This window comes from Ovis aries, chromosome 10 (assembly GCF_016772045.2).
Source record: "Ovis aries strain OAR_USU_Benz2616 breed Rambouillet chromosome 10, ARS-UI_Ramb_v3.0, whole genome shotgun sequence".
Classification (NCBI taxonomy): Eukaryota; Metazoa; Chordata; class Mammalia; order Artiodactyla; family Bovidae; genus Ovis; species Ovis aries.
Genome location: NC_056063.1, coordinates 35922718 through 35942247, shown reverse-complemented (window position 1 = coordinate 35942247; position 19530 = coordinate 35922718). Strand labels below are relative to the sequence as shown.

Below are 19530 nucleotides of genomic sequence, written 5' to 3'. Positions count from 1 at the left end.
CGGGGGCGCGGGCACTTACCATCAGAACTTTGGCCGCGTTCTCCAGCTGAGCGATCACTTCTGGGGGCCCCAGCGCCGCCGCCATCATGGTCTCTCTTCAATGACGCGCCATGCGGTGCATTTTGGGAGCGGGCGCCCGGCCGGCCAATCGCGAGATTCCTCGGGCTCGCGCGCTCCCGCCCGAGCCGTCGCGGCCGCCGACGTCGACGCGGGGTCGCGAGGTCAGGGCTGCGGGCTTGCGGGCCTGCGGGCCAGGGCTGTGGGCGCTCCCACGGGGCTGGCCCGCCTGCTTGCTCGCTCGCTCGCCGCCGGCCCCGGGGGCGCCTCCAGCTCTGCCGTGTCCTCTGTGGACGCGTCGCTCCCGGGCAGGGCGGCTTGCGCCCTGCGAGAACGCGTGCTCCGCGCTCGCGTGCCCCCGTGCGGGCTGACTTCCTGGCGGAGCCGGCGGGCAGGTCCGGCAGAGGGGCTCGGAGCCCAGCTTTCCCACGCGGGCCTGAGAGCCCCGTGTCCGCCCTCGCGCCGGCCCTCACTGTTGGAGACCAGGCTCTGTTCTGAGCGACACCTGCATACCTGCTACTAGCTTCCACCTCTTAGTGCCGGTCTGCTTTTTGAGGTACACAGAAAGTCAGTTTCGTTTCAGTGTAAGTTTCCTCTGTTGACAACTTCCTTTATTTCTTCTTCCAGTTGTAAATAAGCCATAGTTGTGAGGTTTTCCCTTTTCTATGTCCCTGCAACAGAATTGCATTGTTAGCTTCTTTGAGAAACGAGTTATTATATTTGGCATCTCTACAACATGAAGTTGAGGAAGTGAATTAACAAGGTTTTTATTGCTTAAGAAACAAAGTACCTCTTATTCGTTACAAAAGGGTAAAGAGTGCAATTAATGGCTTTTTTAAAAATTGCGTGAAATTGGTTCACATAGTGCCTCACCTGTGGAAGGCATTCAATAAATATTTCACTAAGTACAAATGTCTGGACTTAATCATTTTACGACTGCTCCATGGTGTTAAGCGATACATATTCATTAGAAACTATACTTCAAATCTTGATCTCTTCCTGGGCAGCATGTGCGGTCAGATACTCAAGTGGTGCACAATCAGGAAGATGAACAACTGATATCTTAGAAACATTCTGTTTTTCACTTTAAGTACTGTGTTCACTAAATTAAATGAGACAGTCAACACTTTATTATAAAACAGACTCGCTATTAGATGATTTTGCCCAGCTGGAGGCCAATATATGTGTTCTGACCACTTTTAATGTAGGTGAGGCTAACCTGTGACGTTTGGTAGGTTAGATGTATTAAATGCATTTTCAGCTTATGATGTTTTCAACTTATGATGGGTTTATTGGGACTTAACTCCATCATAAGCCAAGGAAGATCTGTATAGCAATCTGCAAGATTACAAAGTGTCTCTACCTGCTACAAAGAGTTATTACTGCAGATCAAAGATACATCTTCAAACGTGTAGACAAATGAGTATTTTATGACATTAAATGTTTGAGGCATATAATGCTTCAGATTGTGCCCTGTGTTCCAGAGCATTTGTTTTGTGCAGCTACACAAGAACTTTGCATTGAGATGCTCTTTAAGAACGAAGAAGAAAAGGTATTTTATTAAACATCGACAGTAGCACTCTCCTGGGGTGGTTGGTGGGGCAAGGAGTAGTGTCCCTGCCTACCCACATAACGCTTCACATCCTTAAGAAGAAGAAAGTTGTCAGATTCCAACTTCACACTTGACACAAAAGAGAAATATTTACGGTTTAAGAATCTGCTCAAAATGTTCCTGGAATCAAGAACATTTAACAAATACTACACCCCCTATACTCTTAGGGTATGCCTTTAACACCTGTGGTGTCCTAGGCTCCAAAAGTGATTCAGTTCAGTTCAGTCGCTCAGTCGTGCCTGACTCTTTGCGACCCCATGAATCACAGCACTTGAATATATTATATACTTTTCCTTGGAAACAGGTTTAGTTTGGGGGATTTGGGGTGGTTTTTTGGTCTTTGTGTGTGTGTGTCAAGCCATAAACATCTTGTCAACAGAAACATGCTGATTGAAATACCTTAGAGCAACAGTTCTCAGAGTGTAGGCTAGGGACACTTACTAAGCCCCAGAATACCAAGGAGTTCCCTAAGATCCTATCAGAGGATCTTGGTCAAAACTATTTTCAGATAGCTATAGTCCTATAGCCATGGGTGGATGGCATCACCAATTCAATGGACATGAACTTGGGCAAACTCCAGGAGATAGTGAGGGACAGGGTGGCATGGCGTGCTGCAGTCCATGGGGTCACAAAGAGTCGGACATGACTGAGCAACTGAACAACAATAGTCCTATCAGTAAACTACTTTGAATTGATTCAGCTCCCCAGTCAAGACACAGATTAGCTAAATGGATTAAAAACACAGGATCCAACTATATGTTCCCTCTTACTACTTCTACTCAACATACTAATGGATGTCCTAGCCAAAGCAATTAGGCAAGATAAATAAAAGGCATCCAAATCAGAAAGGACGAATTATTATCGCTACACAGATGATGTGATCTTATATAGAGAAAATCCTAAAGATTCCACAAAAATGTTAGAACTAATCAAAGAATTTGGCAAAGTTACAAAATATAAAATCAATTTTAAAATGTCAGTTGCATTTTTATATACTAAGAATGAGCCATCAGGAAAGGAAATTAAGAAAACAGTTTCAGGGAATTCCCTGATGGTCCCATGGTTAAGAACCCACCTTCCACTTCAGGGGACTCAGGTTCCATCCCTGGGGAACAAAGATCCCATGTGCCTCAGAGCAATTAAGCCCTTAACCCAGCAAGCTGCAACTACTGAGCCCGCATGCCACAACGGAGAGCCTGCATCCCACGTGCTGCAGCTAAGACCCAATGCAGCCAAATAAATATTTGTTTAAAAGAGAAATTTTATCCAAGTCAAAACTACAATGACGCCTTTTACAAGGAACATAGATAAATTATGCAACAGAGTGAGAGATTATTCTATTTTACTTGAGAGACTCAAGAGAAGAACAAATCTCTTTTTTAAAAGGTGTTTCTAAACCCAAATTAAATGGCCACACTTAATAAAAATAATTCTGTATCAACAAAGGACACCTGATCTAGAAAGTGTTTAGGGATCTTATGACCCAAAGTTCTGAAAACTTTGAAGGCAGCAGTATAGAACTGAATGTATTATGATATCAAATTTATAGGAGCTTAATATATTTCTCCAGAAATAAAAACATAAGACGAAAAGGGAACTATGTCTTTAAAATATTTTTTTTGGTATAGAAAGTATATTTCTGCACATATGTCTGTGAAATGTTACTATTTGGAGTTCTTAAATACTTGATTAACATAGCACAGTTCTTATGTCTATCAAAGTAACTGTAAACAGCAGTGCTTTATCCCTCCTGTTCTCACAACATATCATCTTGAAATTTACTTCTAAACCAGTTTAACCAAATACAATATTCCATCTTCCTTATAAAGTTGAATGTTATAAGGCATCCACCCCATTAAAATTTTTGAGACTGGGATGAAGACCTCTTTTCCAGAGAGGTCTCTGGAATTCCCCTGACAACCCAGCAACCTAAAGGCATGAGTTGCATCAGATTTCCAAAGGCTTTACCCAAGCCCCCTGCTGCTGGGGAGCCTCTGGGTACCCAGCCGGCCAGAGGCTCAGTCCAAGGGGTGACCACCTAAGGGGCTACTGTGCCATCCTAGCGCATGATGTCATGGTGTGGAAAGGCCACCAGAGGGTAGCGGCTTCCTCACCTGGAAAACGGAAATTGTAAATGTGTCAGGGGTAAGACTGGGAAGATGCCATGGAGAGGTGGCAGAGGGGTGCTGCAGTTTGTCAGGGTTCAGAGCTTGGAGCTCTGGCAGAGCAGAGGGCAGGGGTCCAGGCGGGGCAGAGGGGAGCCTCAGCCTGGGACCAAGTTCCTCTCAAGCAGGCCTGATCAGGTTCTTCAAATGATAGCACAGGACTGACATTTCAAGATGTCCTCTGCGCATGGAGAAGAATCAGAGCCAAAGCTGTTGGCAGTGGACAGAGGACTGCCCAGCTGGGCTTCTGCTGCGAGTTCTTGGGAGTGGGGCCTGGAGGGGACCTCCCGTCCCAAGGACAGGGCTGGCTTGTCTGAGAATAGCAACTAGGACTCAGTTCCTGCCCCAGTCTCAGGGGCCCGAGCCCTGTGACCAGGAACTGACAGTGACAGCTGCCTGGGTTCTGACAGAACAGAGGCTGGTGGAGGTGGTTCCTGATGGATGCCCCAGGAGTCCATCACTAGCCCCCAAAGATGATATGGGGGGTTGTCAGTAGAGCTCTGCTTTGTTCTGAATGTTTTAAGACAACAGGAAATTGGCAAAAGTGGGGCTTGATTTATAAATGTCCTGAAGCCACTCCTGTCCCTGTTTGTGATGTTTGTCCTCTGACCTGTGGGCAGCCCTGGGCCTGCGCAGAGGTGTCCTACCATCCCTACCCAGCTGTCATCTCATTTTGAACCCTGAGGGCATCCTCCAACAAGATACACATGTCATACGCAATGGCATTTGGATCCTCTAATCTGAATATTCTGGGCCATTATTGATGGCAACTTTGCCAAATGTTCCAAAATAATCTGATCCTTTTAAAGCCTCTAATAAGCTGGGCAAGAGGAAGACTCAGCAAAGATGATGTCTGTGCAGTGCAGACACCAGGCAGTCCGGAGCCGTGGCTTCTGACTTCTCTTGTTTTGTGTCTGTTTTCCCCATTCTTTATCCTCCTCCATTCTTCCTGGGAGGGTGGGCTGTGACTGCAGGGTCTTCTGGACTGTCCTCTACCTGCCGGACCAAGCCCTGTGTCATCAGTGCAGACCTGATGCACCCAGCAGCCACAGGGGTGAGCGTCTGCCTCACAGATGCCCAGAGGAGAGCAGCCACTCCTCACCCGCCCACCCAGACAGCCCAGCCAGCAGCCTGCCCAGTGGGGCCTTCAATACTTGTTAAAAGCATGAAGGCTCTAAACAAGACTTCAAGAACCAACCTGCTTCTCTGGCAAATGCACCCACCAGGAAGAGTGTCCTCTGACACATCTGGAGAGAAGGAACAGGGTATTTGGCAACTGCTGATTTGCCTGCTTTTTTGACAGCCTCAGCTAGCTTGGTCCCACTGTCCCCAAGACCAGTCGCCCCACTGCACCTGGCCTGTGCCCCGCAATTGCTGCCCTCCCCGCAGCAGCCTTCCTACCTCCTGCTGAGACTGCAGTCCTGTGCAGGCCTTCAACACAGCGCAAGCCCACACCCCCTCAAAGATGGCCCTGGGGGGCCCTGTCGGCTCTCCTGACTCAGGCCCTGCATGTTTACCTAAAAGGAAGAAAGGGTCCTGGGTCCTGGTTTAAGTAAAACTGTTCTTTTTGTAGCCTTAAAATAATTTTCTCTCCAAGTTCGATGAAAGTAATGACTATGGAACTTATTCACAGAATCAGCTAATTCCATCTGTTTTATAGTTTGTCCTACAAAAAATCTGTGATAAATTTATGTAGAGACTCGGACTTCCCTAAAAACCCCACCTGCTGCAACAGAGATCCGGCACAGCCGAATAAATAAATACTTTTTAAGAATTTCTGTAGAGACTCCTACGACTTTTTAAACATTCAAGCTTCCACTTTAAGGATTTAATATGTGCCACGTGTTACTCAGTTATACACACTGAACACAATGCTGCCCAATGTATTTTTGACTCAATGTGTAGTGAACAAATAGTAGGTGCCCATAATGATTCAAGACCAGAGTAAGCCACACTATTCTGGGGTCCCTTGACAGTCTAGTTTTTAAATTGGGGGGAGGAGAGGAGAGGCAGGAGACATAGTGTAGATTTGCCTTAACGGAATAGAAATTTGCACAATATTTATCACTTTAAGTGACTGAGTAGGTTCAACAGTACCTTCCTAGAATATATAGATATAAAAAGAAAGAACACATTGCATGAATAAAAAGAAAGTCCTACTGTAGAGCACAGGAACTACCTCCTGGAGTAAACCATAATGAAGAAGAATATTATATATTCTATACAGTATTTTTGGAGAAGGCAATGGCACCCCACTCCAGTACTCTTGCCTGGAAAATCCCATGGATGGAGGAGCCTGGTAGGCTGCAGTCCATGGAGTCGCTGAGAGTTGGACACGACTCAGTGACTTCACTTTCACTTGTCACTTTCATACATTGGAGAAGGAAATGGCAGCCCACTCCAGTGTTCTTGCTTGGAGAATCCCAGGGACAGCAGAGCCTGGTGGGCTGCCGTCTGTGGGGTCACACAGAGTCAAACACGACTGAAGTGACTTAGCAGCAGCAGCAGCATACAGTATTTTAGTATTTTTATACATAGGGACCTCCCTAGTGGTCCAGTGATTAAGACCCTGCACTTCCACTGCAAGGGGAATTGGGTTCAATCCCTGATCAGGGAACTAAATATCCACAAGCCTTGTGGTGTGGCCCAAAAAAAAGAAAAAAAAAAAAAAGTATATGTGTAAGTCTCTTTGCCATACAGCAGAAATTAGCACAAAACTGTCAATCAACAAGACTTCAACTATAAAACATGAAAGAAAAACAATGCAATTTGTGGGTGGTTTAATAAGAATTCCTCCCTACTTTCCTCTCCCTAGAAAGGACATTCTGTGAGTGCAGATCTTAAAGTGAGTGCAGATCTTACTTGCAAAAGCACATCACCAGCTCCCTCTGCTGTCTGTTGGTTGGACTTGGAACTCAGAGAATCTGTGGTACTTTCTGGACGAAAATACTGTACAGAATTCAGGATAAGTTAAGATTGGATTAGGCACGGGTGGGTCTATTCTGTATGTATTACATATTCCAGAGTAAAGGAAAGCAAGTCACCAAGCATATTTGCAGAAGGGATTCCTACATATATTTTCACTATAATAGTGTCTGATTTTGCTTCAGCTGTGACCATGTAACCTCTTGCTGTGAAGAAGACTTGCAACATTTACGTGTTTATTTAGTATAAATTACACAGTCCGAAGAGAAACATGCAAAGCAAATTGGCTTAAGACAATTCAGATGATCTCATGAAGTTATTTGTGGAAGATCAGAGCAGAGCAGCCAATGCCCACAGAGAGAGTTCTGAAGTCTCCGGGTGTGAACCCCACTGACCCAAACAGCTAAGCACCTCAACAGAAAATTCCCAAGCTGCTTGAGATGGCAACTGGGGCCACCTCTGCCTTGAACTGAAGCTTTCATCTCCAACTCATCAGCTCTTTAAGGCCAAAATTCTGGGGGGCCAGGGGCACGGGAACAGACAACTAATTAATTGGGAAAAAAACCTGCAGCTGTATTTAGGTTAATTTTATTTTCTTTTCCTGGCCTTAAAGTATTTTTCATTCCAAGTACTAAAGCCTTCTTGAAATCTCCAAGATGGAAAATGATTATAGAAATAGTGTGGTTCACTGGGGATAACATTTACATAGTTGTAGTAAGAAGGAAAGTTATGACCAACCTAGACAGCATATTAAAAAGCAGAGACACTGCTTTGCCAACAAAGGTCCATCTAATCAAGGCTATGGTTTTTCCAGTAGTCATGTATGGATGTGAGAGTTGGACCATAAAGAAAGCTGAGTGCCGAAGAATTGATGCTTTTGAACTGTGGCACTGGAAAAGACTCTTGAGAGTCTCTTGGACTGCAAGGAGATCCAACCAGTCCATCCTAAAGGAGAGCAGTCCTGAGTGTTCGCTGGAAGGACTGATGTTGAAGCTGAAGCTCCAGTACTTTGGCTACCTGATGCGAAGAACTGACTCACTGGAAAAGACCCTGATGCTAGCAAAGATTGAAGGTGGGAGGAGAAGGGGACGACAGAGGATGAGATGGTTGGATGGCATCACCAACTCAATGGACATGAATTTGGGTAAACTCCAGGAGTTAGTGATGGACAGGGAGGCCTGGCGTGCTGCAGTCCATGGGATCACAAAGAGTTGGACATGACTGAGCAACTGAACTGAACTGAACTGAGTAACATGCGAACTATCAACTTTACCAAAAGTCTGACAATGTGTATCAGGAAGACGGGAGTGGGAAGGACAGGACTGGGAAGGGGGGAAGAGGGCTTAAAAGGAACTAAATTCTCATCTTCTGTTAACAACAGAAGTACATCATGCCAAGATGAAAAACTCAAAAAAGGTACTGCTTTACAAGAATACAATCTGGATACAAGTCCTCGGTCAGATCTGTGCACAGATAATATTCACCCATTTTCGTAATGGTGAGTTTTTTTTTATTATTTTGAAAAAGATATTTGCTTTGTGAAAGTTGCTCAGTTGTGTCTGACTCTTTGCAACCCCAAAGACTATACAGTCCAAGGAATTCTCTAGGCTAGAATACTGGGGTGGGTAGCCTTTCCCTTCTCCAGATCTTCCCGATCCAGGAATCAAATCAAGGTCTCCTGCAAGGCATGCAGATTCTTTACCAATAAGGGCTTCTCTGATAAGCCCTTATTTGCTTTACATAGCAGTAAAAATTATATTATACATCATGTGTATCTGGGCTCAGTCACTAAGTCATTCCAACTCTTTTGTGACTCCTTGGACTGTATAGCCCATCAGGCTCCTCCATCCATGTAATTTTCCAGGCAAGAATATTGTAATGGGTTGCCATCTCCTACTCCATGTAATGGTGACTTTTAAAGAGTGGAAAGTTTTAATTTTTATGAAGCCAAATGTATTTTCCTTTACTTTTAGTGTTTTCAGTGTTCTATTCTATCCTATTCTTCCTCACGATGGTAAAGAAATTTTTCTGTTTTCATCTAGCTTTTTAGGTAAAGCCCTGTTGAAGTATTTTTCTGTATATTGAATTAATCATTGGCTTGTGTTTTCCATTGACTGTTTTTTTATATCCTCCTCCCAAATCCAATCCCAAACTGTTCTCCAAGTACCCATCTCCTCTAAGGCAGGTAAATTACCTCTTTCCAGCAAAGGTCGTCTCCCACACCCTCTAACCGAGGATCTGAGCGAGCAGCCCACTCCCCCGACCTGGGACACAGCTGTCCTTTGGGACCCCCAACAGCTCCCAGGAACCCCCTCTCCTCCCGTTTGTTGGATCCGTTTCTTGGAGCCTGTGTCTGCCTCCAGCTTTCTGGGAAAGTATATGGGAAGAAAATATTCTGAATTCTTGAATGTCTGAAATGTCTTTATTCTACCCTCATACTCAACTAATGACTTGTCTGGATTGAAAACAATTGTGTGCTCAGATTCTTGATCCTTTGTATATGAACTGTTTTCTCTAAGATATTTTATTTCTCTTTTCTCTCTGTTCCAAACATTCTTAAATTTTCTGATGATGTACATTTATTTGTATGGGTCTATTTTTACCCATTAGTTCTGTGCACTTCAGTTCAATTCAGTTGCTCAGTCGTGTCCAACTCTTTGCGACCCCATAAACTGCAGCAGGCCAGGCCTCCCTGTCCATCACCAACTCCTGGAGTTCACCCAAACTCATGTCCAGCTAGTCGGTGATGCCACCCAAACATCTCATCCTCTGTCGTCCCCTTCTGCTCCTGCCCCCAATCCCTCCCAGCATCAGTCTTTTCCAATGAGTCAACTCTTCACATGAGGTGGCCAAAATATTGGAGTTTCAGCTTTAGTATCAGTCCTTCCAAAGAACACCCAGGACTGATTTCCTTTAGAATTGACTGGTTGGATCTCCTTGCACAGGTCCTTTCAATCTAAAAATATACCCATGGGACTTCCCAGAGATCCAGTGCTCCCAATGCAGGAGGCCTGGGTTCAATCCCTGGTCGGGGAACTAGATCCCATGTACCACAACTAAGAGCTCACATGCCGTGACTAAAAAGATTCCACACACCACAACTGAGACCCCAGCACAGCCAAAAAAAAAAAAGTCCATTAGTCATATAATGGAATTGCCAGAAAAAATAATACAGAAGACATGAGCGAGGCTGGGGATCAGGAGATGGCAAGAGATAGACAGAGACTCTTTCCCAAGCGGTTCAGTTGTCAAGACTCTGGCTTCTACTGCAGTGGGGCACAGGGAGGCAGGCTTCTCTCAGTCCTGTATCTACAAGCTACTATGATCCTTTCAAAGACACTAGTCACCAGCTTAAGAAGGCCAGAAACTGGTGATTTTAGGAGGGTCCGTGTTTGGAGCAGCAAGCAGGAAAGGCAAAGGGTGAGATGCTGCTGACTGGAAGGCAGTGCTGGACTCTGGATGGTCAGAGGACCTGCTTCTTCACTGCCCAAGTGTGAATGACACAGGAGAAAAAGATGAAGCCCAACTGCTCACACTAGTCCCCTGATTCTGCCAGATGTCAGTGCAAGGATTAATGCAGAGCCAGAGGACCCTTCTCAGACCCCAGCTGTCCAACATGGATCCTGGCTACATGTGGCAATGAGCTTGAGACATGGGGCTGGTGTGACTGAGGAAGTGAGCTGTGAATCTTCATTAGGTAAAACTGAAATTGAAACCCACTTCAACACAGACTTTTCTTCTAAAACTCCTGGACATTGTATACAAAACAGAAGACCTTGAAAGGAAAGTTGGGCCTCAGGACTACACAGCACTAAGTTCTCTTTGCCTCCATGTTCCAGATTTGGAGCTGAAGCCCGCAACCTGGAAATATCAAAAAGCCCAACTCCCTGGCACTCCCGCCAAAGGAGAGGGGCAAATGGGCAATAACTGCTCCACTCCAGCCAATCAGACCAGAAAACTCTGCACCCCCCATGCCAAAGTTCCTGCTGGGGTGCTGGGACCTCCATGCCACTTGGCTGGTGATGCCTCCCCAACATGGGAGCCTAAGAGGAAAGCTGGGCCCACATAAGTGGAACCCTGTCTCCACAAGGACAGGGTCTGAGATGGCCTGGTGGAGTGGGGACTGCCCAGTGGTGACCACATGACTGCACCTTTCAAAAGAACAATTCAGAATCAAATGTTGACAGCTTCTGGAGCTCTTAATACCATTGACCATTCTGAAGCAAAGGTAGGGTGTTATCCTTGTACTGTCAGTGTGACTAGTCTTAAGCAGGGCAATTCGGCTCCCACTCAAGATCTATCTGACAGCCCACTGACCCCACTCAGCAATCTAACGCCAAACACCCGTCACCACCTTCAGGAAGAAAAGAAAGCTGATCGCAGAACCGCACCCGGACTTGGACCCTGTGCTGTGACCTGAAACCCAATCTCCAAATCCCAGACCAAACCAAGACAAGAGCTCTTCTCCCTTGCAATGGCAGCCCCCGCTGTGTTTGAATCATGGGGAAAGCACACGAGACAACCAAGAACTTACAAATTTCAATAAAATTTGACACCTAGGGATTTGGATTCAAACTTTTAATAATAAATTGTGCCAGTAGAAGCTTTTCAAAGGCAATGATATATCAATAAATAATAGTTAAATTGAGTTCCTGAGAAAGAACCTACCACATGAAGGCTGTAAGAGTGTAAATAACAACACGGCGTTACTGCAAAACTAGAGAAACACTGACAGTCACGACACAGCACAGCAGACTCAGAACCTGCCACTCATACACATGTAAACCAGTACACAGGAATCTTCTTCTTCAGTTTAGACATCCACAGACACGTGAGTGTTGCTGCCTAGAGATACACTAAGTAATGGATACGTTATGCTAAAAACTTCAAGGAAAAATATGTGAATATAACAAAAAATATGATGCACCAGGTTTTTAAAAAGCAAAAAAGAAATTTAACTTTTTATTCAAATATAAATCACTTTAAATAGGAATCATACTAATTTGAAATAGGAATATTTTGTGTGTTTATCTATATAGTTATATATACATCTATACTCCTAAGAAAATATGTATGGCTTAATTATCTTTTTTTTCCCCTCCAACATCACACTGAATAGTCCTTGCTGTTTCACAAAGATTAGAAAAATGTGCTTTTAAAACTGAGTTTAGTTGGATCCTTCAAAGCACACTAAAAGCACTGCAGAGAGAACTCTGCACAGGTCTGCAGGGTGGGGCTCTGGCTCCCTGTGTCGGCTAGGCCACAGGACAGCATCCTGACTGGCAAGACAGACAGAGATCCATGGCTAACTTACTTTTTTAGGCAGAGCTAAGTGAATCCCTTTTGATGTACACAAGTTTAGTGTAGGACAAATGTCTTTGCCCCCTCAAAGAATCCAAGCACACCCACAACACATACAGTCACATCATCTCTCAGAAACACGTGCATTTCTGCAATGAGAGAGGAGGGGGGTGCAGTCACAGCGAGGAAGTCACTCACGACGTGGCATCAGCACTGTCCAGAACGACTCATCCAAAGACACTCAGTAAAAACGTATTCACAGAACCTGCTGTGAATGGCAAGACACGGTCACGTTATATTAATAATAGAAAAACCCTGTTCATGCTTTCTCCATACCTGATGTCTGAAGTCACACCCGCATGATCAACTGCTCACACTTTCTATGATGCTATAATATGCAAAAAGCGAACAGAACAAAACAACAAAAGCAGCTCTTAACATATATCACAATTTTGAAATGTGGGAAAAATATAAAACAAAAACTGTTGTGTGAATAAAATGGTATCAGTAACATCAGGACAGTGTTTTTTTTTTTTTAACATTATTGCACAGAGATTTCTTATCACATGTTCTTCAATCTTTATGTCTTTCCCTAATGTGAGTAAGTGCTGTGGATAAAATACAAATGTAGAAAATAACAGCAGCATGATTTGTCAAAATTAATCCCTATAATTTAATAAGAAAAATGGCTATAAACAAAATAAGTGCTCTTTCTACTGTATTGATTTAAAAAATATTGTTTTAATGTCGTGAAGGTCCTCAAAGCTAATTCCAGGCTGCGCTGACACCTCCTGCCATCCACCAGAACCTGGAGATGCAGACCTCAGAGGTGAGTCCTCTTTCAGAAGTTTTTCCGCTTTGGTTTTGGGTGCAGGCTAGACTTCGAGGGGCAACCGGCCAACTGACCTGACGGGCTGACCTCCCCGTCCACCAGTCTACACGTACACGGGCTGGCAGCCCCCGGCCTGCGCCCCCAGGGCCGGACCCACTGAAGCCGGCTGCTCAGCCTCGGTCACGGCTTCAGCCACTGCAGGCTTGGGGCACCGGAACGGGTGGCCATTGTCATCGAAGAACCTCCGGAAGGTGAACTCGTAAAAGGCATGCTCCGGGTGCCGGCTGCCCGCAGGGCCCAGCGCGTCCCAGGCTTTGGAGCTGTCCTCACTGCCGTCCTGCCAGGGGCCCTCCTCATCCACTGGGTCAAAGTTGGATGTGTCCATGGGGTGGCTGATAGTAGGCACATAGGGGGCCGGCTGCCTCCGGATGTCGCTGGAGAAGTCGATGGCACCCAGGAATGGGTGGGCCTTCAGATCATCGGCCCCGTTGCGGCCTAACCGGTGCTCAGCTGCACAGCACAGCTTGGCGATGAGGTCCCGGGCCTCAGGGCTCAGCTCCACCTGTGCAGGGATGTGCAGCGTGCTCTCCCAGTTAATCACCTGCAGGGACAACACACCCAGTGTTCCTTCCTCCTCACTCTTGAGGCCAAAGAGAGCCTTTAAGGGACAGGGTGTTAAAGAACACGATTGTTTCTCAACATCACTAATCATTAGGGGAATGCAAATCAAAACCACAGTGAGGTATCATCTCACACAAGTCAGAATGACCATCATCAAAAAGCCAACAAATAATAAAGGCTGAAGAGGGTGTATGGAGAAAAGGGAACTCCCTACATTGTTGGTGGAAATGTAAACTGGTGCACCACTCTGGAGAACAGTATGCTGCTGCTGCTGCTGCTAAGTTGCTTCAGTCGTGTCCAACTCTGTGTGACCCCACAGATGGCAGCCCACCAGGCTCCGCCATCCCTGGAATTCTCCAGGCAAGAACACTGGAGTGGGTTGCCATTCCCTTCTCCAGTCCATGAAAGTGAAAAGTGAAAGTGAAGTCGCTCAGTTGTGTCCAACTCTTGGCGACCCCATGGACTGCAGCCTACCAGGCTCCTCCATCCATGGGATTTTCCCGGCAAGAGTACTGGAGTGGGGTGCCATTGCCTTCTCCGGGAGAACAGTACAGAGGTTCCTTAAAAAACTAAAATTAGAGTTAGCATATGACCAAGCAATCTCACTCCTGGGCATAAATACAGACAAAACTCTAATTTTAAAAGATACACGCACCCCTGTGTTTATAGCAGCACTATTTAAAAAACAGCCAAGAAGCAAACTAAATGTCCATCAACAGATGAACTGATAAAAAATGTAGTCTATATAAACAATGGAATCCTACTCAGCAATAAAATAGAACAAAATAATGCCATTTGCAGCAACATAGATGAACTTAAGAGACTGTCATAGTAAGAGAACTAGGAAGACAAATACCATATATATAGCTTATAGTGGCATCTAAAATACAAAATGAACTTATTTACAAAACAGAAATAGACACACACATATAGAAAACAAAGTTATGGTTAGCAAAGGGGAGAGGGAGGGAAGGAGGAACAAATTAGAGGACTATGAGATTAACAGATACACAATACCATACATAAAACAGATAACAATGGCTGACTGGATAGCATAGAGAATTATATTCAATATCATACAATAACCTATAATGGAAAAGAATCTGTTAATATCATCTGCATCACTTTGCTCTATACTTGAAACTAATACTGTAAATCAATTATACTTCAATAAAAATAACTTTAATTTAAAAAAGATTTTGATAGTTTCACAATAGGAGAACCAAACAGACGTAGGAGGATCTGAGGCAGCTACAAATGGCCAGTGTGGTTTCAGCAGGAGCCCACAGTCTGAGGCACAGGGTAAGGGAGCCACCCCCAGACAACAGTGATCAACAACATAAACCAGCCATCCGGATGCTCTGCTAAGGGCTTATTTGCTCCTGGAGTGAGAACAAAGTAAGGTCAATGTAACTGGGAGTTGTGCGGAGGTGCAAGGGCTGGTGTGGGCTTCCCCAGTGGCCTATCAATAAAGAATCTGACTGCAATGCAGGAGACACAGGTCTGATCCCTGGGTTGGGAAGATCCCCTGGAGGAGGACATGGCAACCCACTCTAGTATTCCTTCCTGGGAAATCCCATAAACAGAGGAGCCTGATGGGCTACAGTCCGTGGGGTCGCAAAGGGTCAGACACAACAGTGCACATGCACAACACAGATATAAAACTCAAAAGAAAAAAAACATAAAGCAAAAATCTTCATGAGGGACATCCCTGGTGGTCCAGTGGCTAAGACTGTACTCCCAATGGAGGGGGCCCAGGTTCAATTCCTGGTGAGGAAACTAAATCCCACATGCTGTAACTGAGACCCAATGCAGCAAATAAAATAAATAAAATATATATATTTAAAAAAAAAATCTTCATGACATTCAATTTGACAATGACCTCCTGGATATGATACCTAAAAGCACAGGCAATAAAAGAAAAAAAACACATAAAAGTCTTCATCAAAATTTAAAACTTTTGTACATCAAAGGACCCTATCAACAGAGTGAAAAGACAAACTTATGGAAAGGGAGAATTTATTTGTAAAGTATACATCTGATAAGGAATTAATAAGCAGAATACATAAAAAACTACAACTCAACAAGAAAACCCCAAACAACCTAATTAAAAAAGGGCAAAGGATTTGAATAGACATTTCTCCAAAGAAGGTATCTACATATGCCCACATATGAAAAGAAATTCAACATCATTTGAACATCAGGGAAATGCAAGTCAAATTCACAATGCAACTGATACCACCTCACACCCACTAGGATAGCTACTATTAAAACTAATCATAATAAATGTTGGCTAGGATATGGAGAAATAGGAGCTTCAGTATTCTGCTGGTGGGAATGTAAAATGGTGCAGTCATATGGAAACAGTATGGAGGTTCCTCAAGAAGTTTCAACACACAATGATCCTATGACCCAGCAATTCCACTCCTGGGTATATATCCAAAGGAACTGAATGCTGGGAGCAAACAGATATTTACATACATACTTATGTGCAGAGCAGCGCTACTCACAAGAGCCCATAAGGTGGAAACAACCAAAACGTTAACTGCCAGACGATGGATAAAGAAAATGGAATGTTATTTGCATACAGTGGAGTATTTATTATTCAATATTACATACAATATAGCAGTATTAAGCCTTAGAAAGGAAGGACATTCTGACACAGGTTCCAACAGGGATGAACCTTGAGAACATTATGCTGATGAAGTCAGTCAGTCACAAAAGGAAAAATACTATATGATTCCACTTATATGAAGTCCCTGCTGCTGCTGCTAAGTCACTTCAGTCATGTCTGACTCTGTGTGACCCCACAGACGGCAGACCACCAGGCTCCCCCGTCCCTGGGATTCTCCAGGCAAGAACACTGGAGTGGGGTGCCATTTCCTTCTCCAATGTATGAAAGTGACAAGTAAAAGTGAAGTCACTCAGTCTTGTCCGACTCTTAGCGACCCCATGGACTGTAGCCCACCAGGCTCCTCCATCCATGGGATTTTCCAGGCAAGAGTACTGGAGTGGGGTGCCATTGCCTTCTCCCTATGAAGTCCCTAATAATAGGCAATTCATAGAGACAGAAAGTAGAAGAGTGGTTACAGGAGCAAAGGGGAGGGAAAGATGGAATTATCATTTAGTGGGTGAAGTTCTGCTTGGGATGGTGAAAATGGCTGGAAATAAGTAGTAGTGAATGTACTTAATGCCACTGATTGTACTATAAAGTGTAGTTAAAATGGTAAAATTCATCACAATTTTAATGGGTGATTATCATGCTGGCAAATTACTAACTAGAAAAAAATTAGTTACTATTTCATCAATTCAATTAGGATATAGATAATACCAAGTTCCAATTTCATTTTTACTGGAAAGAAACAGGGCCTCAACTGAGGATTTTTTCAAAAGGCCATCATAGTAACTATTACTAACATTTCCGGGTCTACCAGGGACTCAGGTGTGTGAATACGTCCTAGAATAGTCAAGTGTTACAAGAGCACTATTCTGAGACGTTTCAAAGGTTTCATCAGATTCTCTACTCAATCTTTCTTAAGAAATGAAATTAATCGCATCCGAGAGTAAAAGGCCACGACTCTAAAATTGACTATTGAGTATTATTACTTGACAGGATTAGCTGAAACACTGCAAATGTGCGTTTAAGTGGCTGGGCCCGCAGCTCTTTTATTATGCCGAGAGTACAGACATAACGTCCAAACCAACCAACTCGTCTCCTCAAGGCCATGCGGTTCAGACCGGGCTCTGCCCGCCAGCCCAGACGTGCGGCCACGGTGCCTCCCTCGCGTTCAGGTTCACAAGTAACATCAGAGCTCAGCTCTGACCTTGGGTCTTGACTCACTCAAATTAAAAAACCTAACAGGAAGTAACAAAAATACCTGAAAACTCCTCACTTCATACAGCTGACATTCCTGCACTACCCAGAACAAAAGGCCTAGTGTCAGCCAGAGACCCCAGGGCTCCTCAGAGGCCCGCGCGCCCCATTACCTTCAACTGGGTCTCCGTGGGCGTAGGCGCCAGGAACGGCGGCTGCCCCACCAGCATCTCGAAGAGAATCACGCCGACACTCCACCAGTCGCAGAGCTGGGTGTAACCTGAAAGACAGCGGGGCTCAGGCCACACCCGCGCCACGGCCTCAGACGCGCTGAGAGCGTGGCTCTGGTCACCGAGAAAGCGCCCCACAGCACAGGCGGGAAAGAGCTGCCGGGCGTCACCGGCTCGCGCGTCACGCCCCGCCTCCCGCCTCCGCGGCGCACGCGTGACGTCACTGCTTCCTGCACAGGGGCCCGGAACAGACCGCTGGAAAAATGCTGCCGGAGGTCACAGTCTCCACGTGGCAGGAGTGTGGGCACGAGTGTTTTCTGATTTTACAGCATTTATGATAAACACAGGATCCTCTTATAATAACAGATCTTTTAAATTTAAAAAGTTACTGTTATTGTTAATAACAATACTAAACCAGGAATTTAACTTCGTAAAGGACACAGACACAAATTAACATCGTAGAAACTAGGGACTTCCCCAGCGGTCTGGTGGTTAGGGCTGTGCGCCTGGCACAAGCTGAACCCCTAGTCAAGAGAGCTAAGATTACACACTGTGATGCGGCCAAAAAAAAAAAATGTAGAAACTAAAAAGCACAAACGCTTTGACCGGAGGTCAGGTGAGGCCAGTGCCGAGGCTCCCTGGGGAGCTTTTGGGACAAGAGGGAAGGAAACTGTGGCAAAGGTAATGGCTGCCTCTGCCCTGCCCCTTGTGGGCACGGAGGGAGCCAGGCTCCTCACCCCTTGCAGGACGGCCTTGTAGGGGTTTCAGAGAAGGCTGATCTTTCATTCTGTCCCACATCCCAGTCCGAGCCCCGCTCTGGTCTCACTGTCACCGAATTCTTGCTAAGTGTGACCTGCGGCCCCTATCTGCCAGGCCCTGGAGGCTCTGCTGGGCTGCTGCCCATGAGAGGGTTGAAGGAGACCAGTGAACCTCCTTGCAGACCAGCACCCACCCCCACTTTGAAAGGACAGAGAAGGCGGCCTGTACAGGGCAGTGAGGTCAACACGCCCAACAACCTCTGGACATACACTGCCCTTATACTTGAGTCCCTGAGACACTGGCAACCTGCCATGAGGCACACAGCTCACAGAAAACATGGTGGGGACAGAGCCTGCTGGCTCCAACAGTGGAAACCGCAGGTGAGGACAGTCTGGCTCTATTCAGGTTTCTTACAGGGAGTCAGATCTATGCACACTGCCCCTCCGCTGGGGACCCCCAAAACTGACCATCAGAGGTGCCTCTTATGCTGGTCAAGCACCTGCTGGAGGGGCTGGAGCACCCCACCCCTGAGGCTTACCTCGAAGGGACCTCTGGACCAGTGGGAAGAACTAGAGACACAGGGAAGGTCTGCATTCTCACACCCACTGACCAGGGAAGATGGTGGGCCCCAGTGAGGACCTTGAACCCAGTCCCAACCCTCAAACAATTCCTCTGGGCTCTAGGGAGCAAGCCCACCATGCAGCCAGCTTATCACTTACAGCCTAAGGAGGAGCAAGTGGAGACGCCAGGCCAGCTCCTGAGCAGAGGAGGATACACTGGAGGTTTGTCTGCTGACAGAACCCCACTCTCAGGCTCCCGTGGGAAGACATATGGGGACACTGAGACCCTGACAATGGGAGCTGGGACCCTCGAAGATCACCCAGCTTGGGTGCAGAGCCAAAGCACATACCTTTCCGGAGGAGCACTTCCGGGGCGATGTAGTTTGGGGTCCCAACCAGGGAGTGAGCCAGACACCGCTGGTGCTGCCTCCGCGCCCTCTGCTCCAGGGTCTTGAGACGGTCTCCACACCGGCAATTAGACACGTCATCCCAGAGGTCGCTGGGCTCCATGCTATCCTGCCGGGAGTGACTCCCTGTCACCCAAGAAGCAGGGTGAGGAGAGAACAGAACAGAAAACAAAATCAATTTTCAATCTTCAACAATGCAATAAACCTACAGCTTCAGAAGGAAAAGTAACCTGACCCAGTTCCTGAC

The 19530-nt window shown here is 45.8% G+C and overlaps 2 protein-coding genes across 6 annotated transcripts in view; both read right to left on the bottom strand.

The window, feature by feature from the left end:
* The window catches only part of XPO4 (exportin 4), a 90782-nt gene extending 90680 nt beyond the window's left edge, over positions 1–102 (bottom strand). For both annotated transcript variants that reach the window (XM_060394482.1, XM_060394483.1), the window contains exon 1: positions 20–102. In XM_060394482.1, the coding sequence (XP_060250465.1) occupies positions 20–88 (69 nt within the window). In that variant the 5' untranslated portion in view covers positions 89–102. The remainder of the gene's footprint in view (positions 1–19) is intronic.
* A 450-nt stretch (positions 103–552) lies between these two features.
* LATS2 (large tumor suppressor kinase 2) overlaps positions 553–19530 on the bottom strand; it is a 45462-nt gene continuing 26484 nt past the window's right edge. For 2 of the 4 annotated variants that reach the window (XM_015098193.3, XM_060394486.1), the window contains exons 6-8: positions 19227–19409; positions 17501–17607; positions 11323–13493 (exon numbers count right to left, since the gene is read on the bottom strand). In XM_015098193.3, the coding sequence (XP_014953679.2) occupies positions 12996–13493; positions 17501–17607; positions 19227–19409 (788 nt within the window). In that variant the 3' untranslated portion in view covers positions 11323–12995. Of the gene's footprint in view, positions 729–11322; positions 13494–15515; positions 17369–17500; positions 17608–19226; positions 19410–19530 lie in introns of those variants that run through there. The other 2 variants (XM_042254907.2, XM_042254908.2) reach the window with 2 other exon arrangements.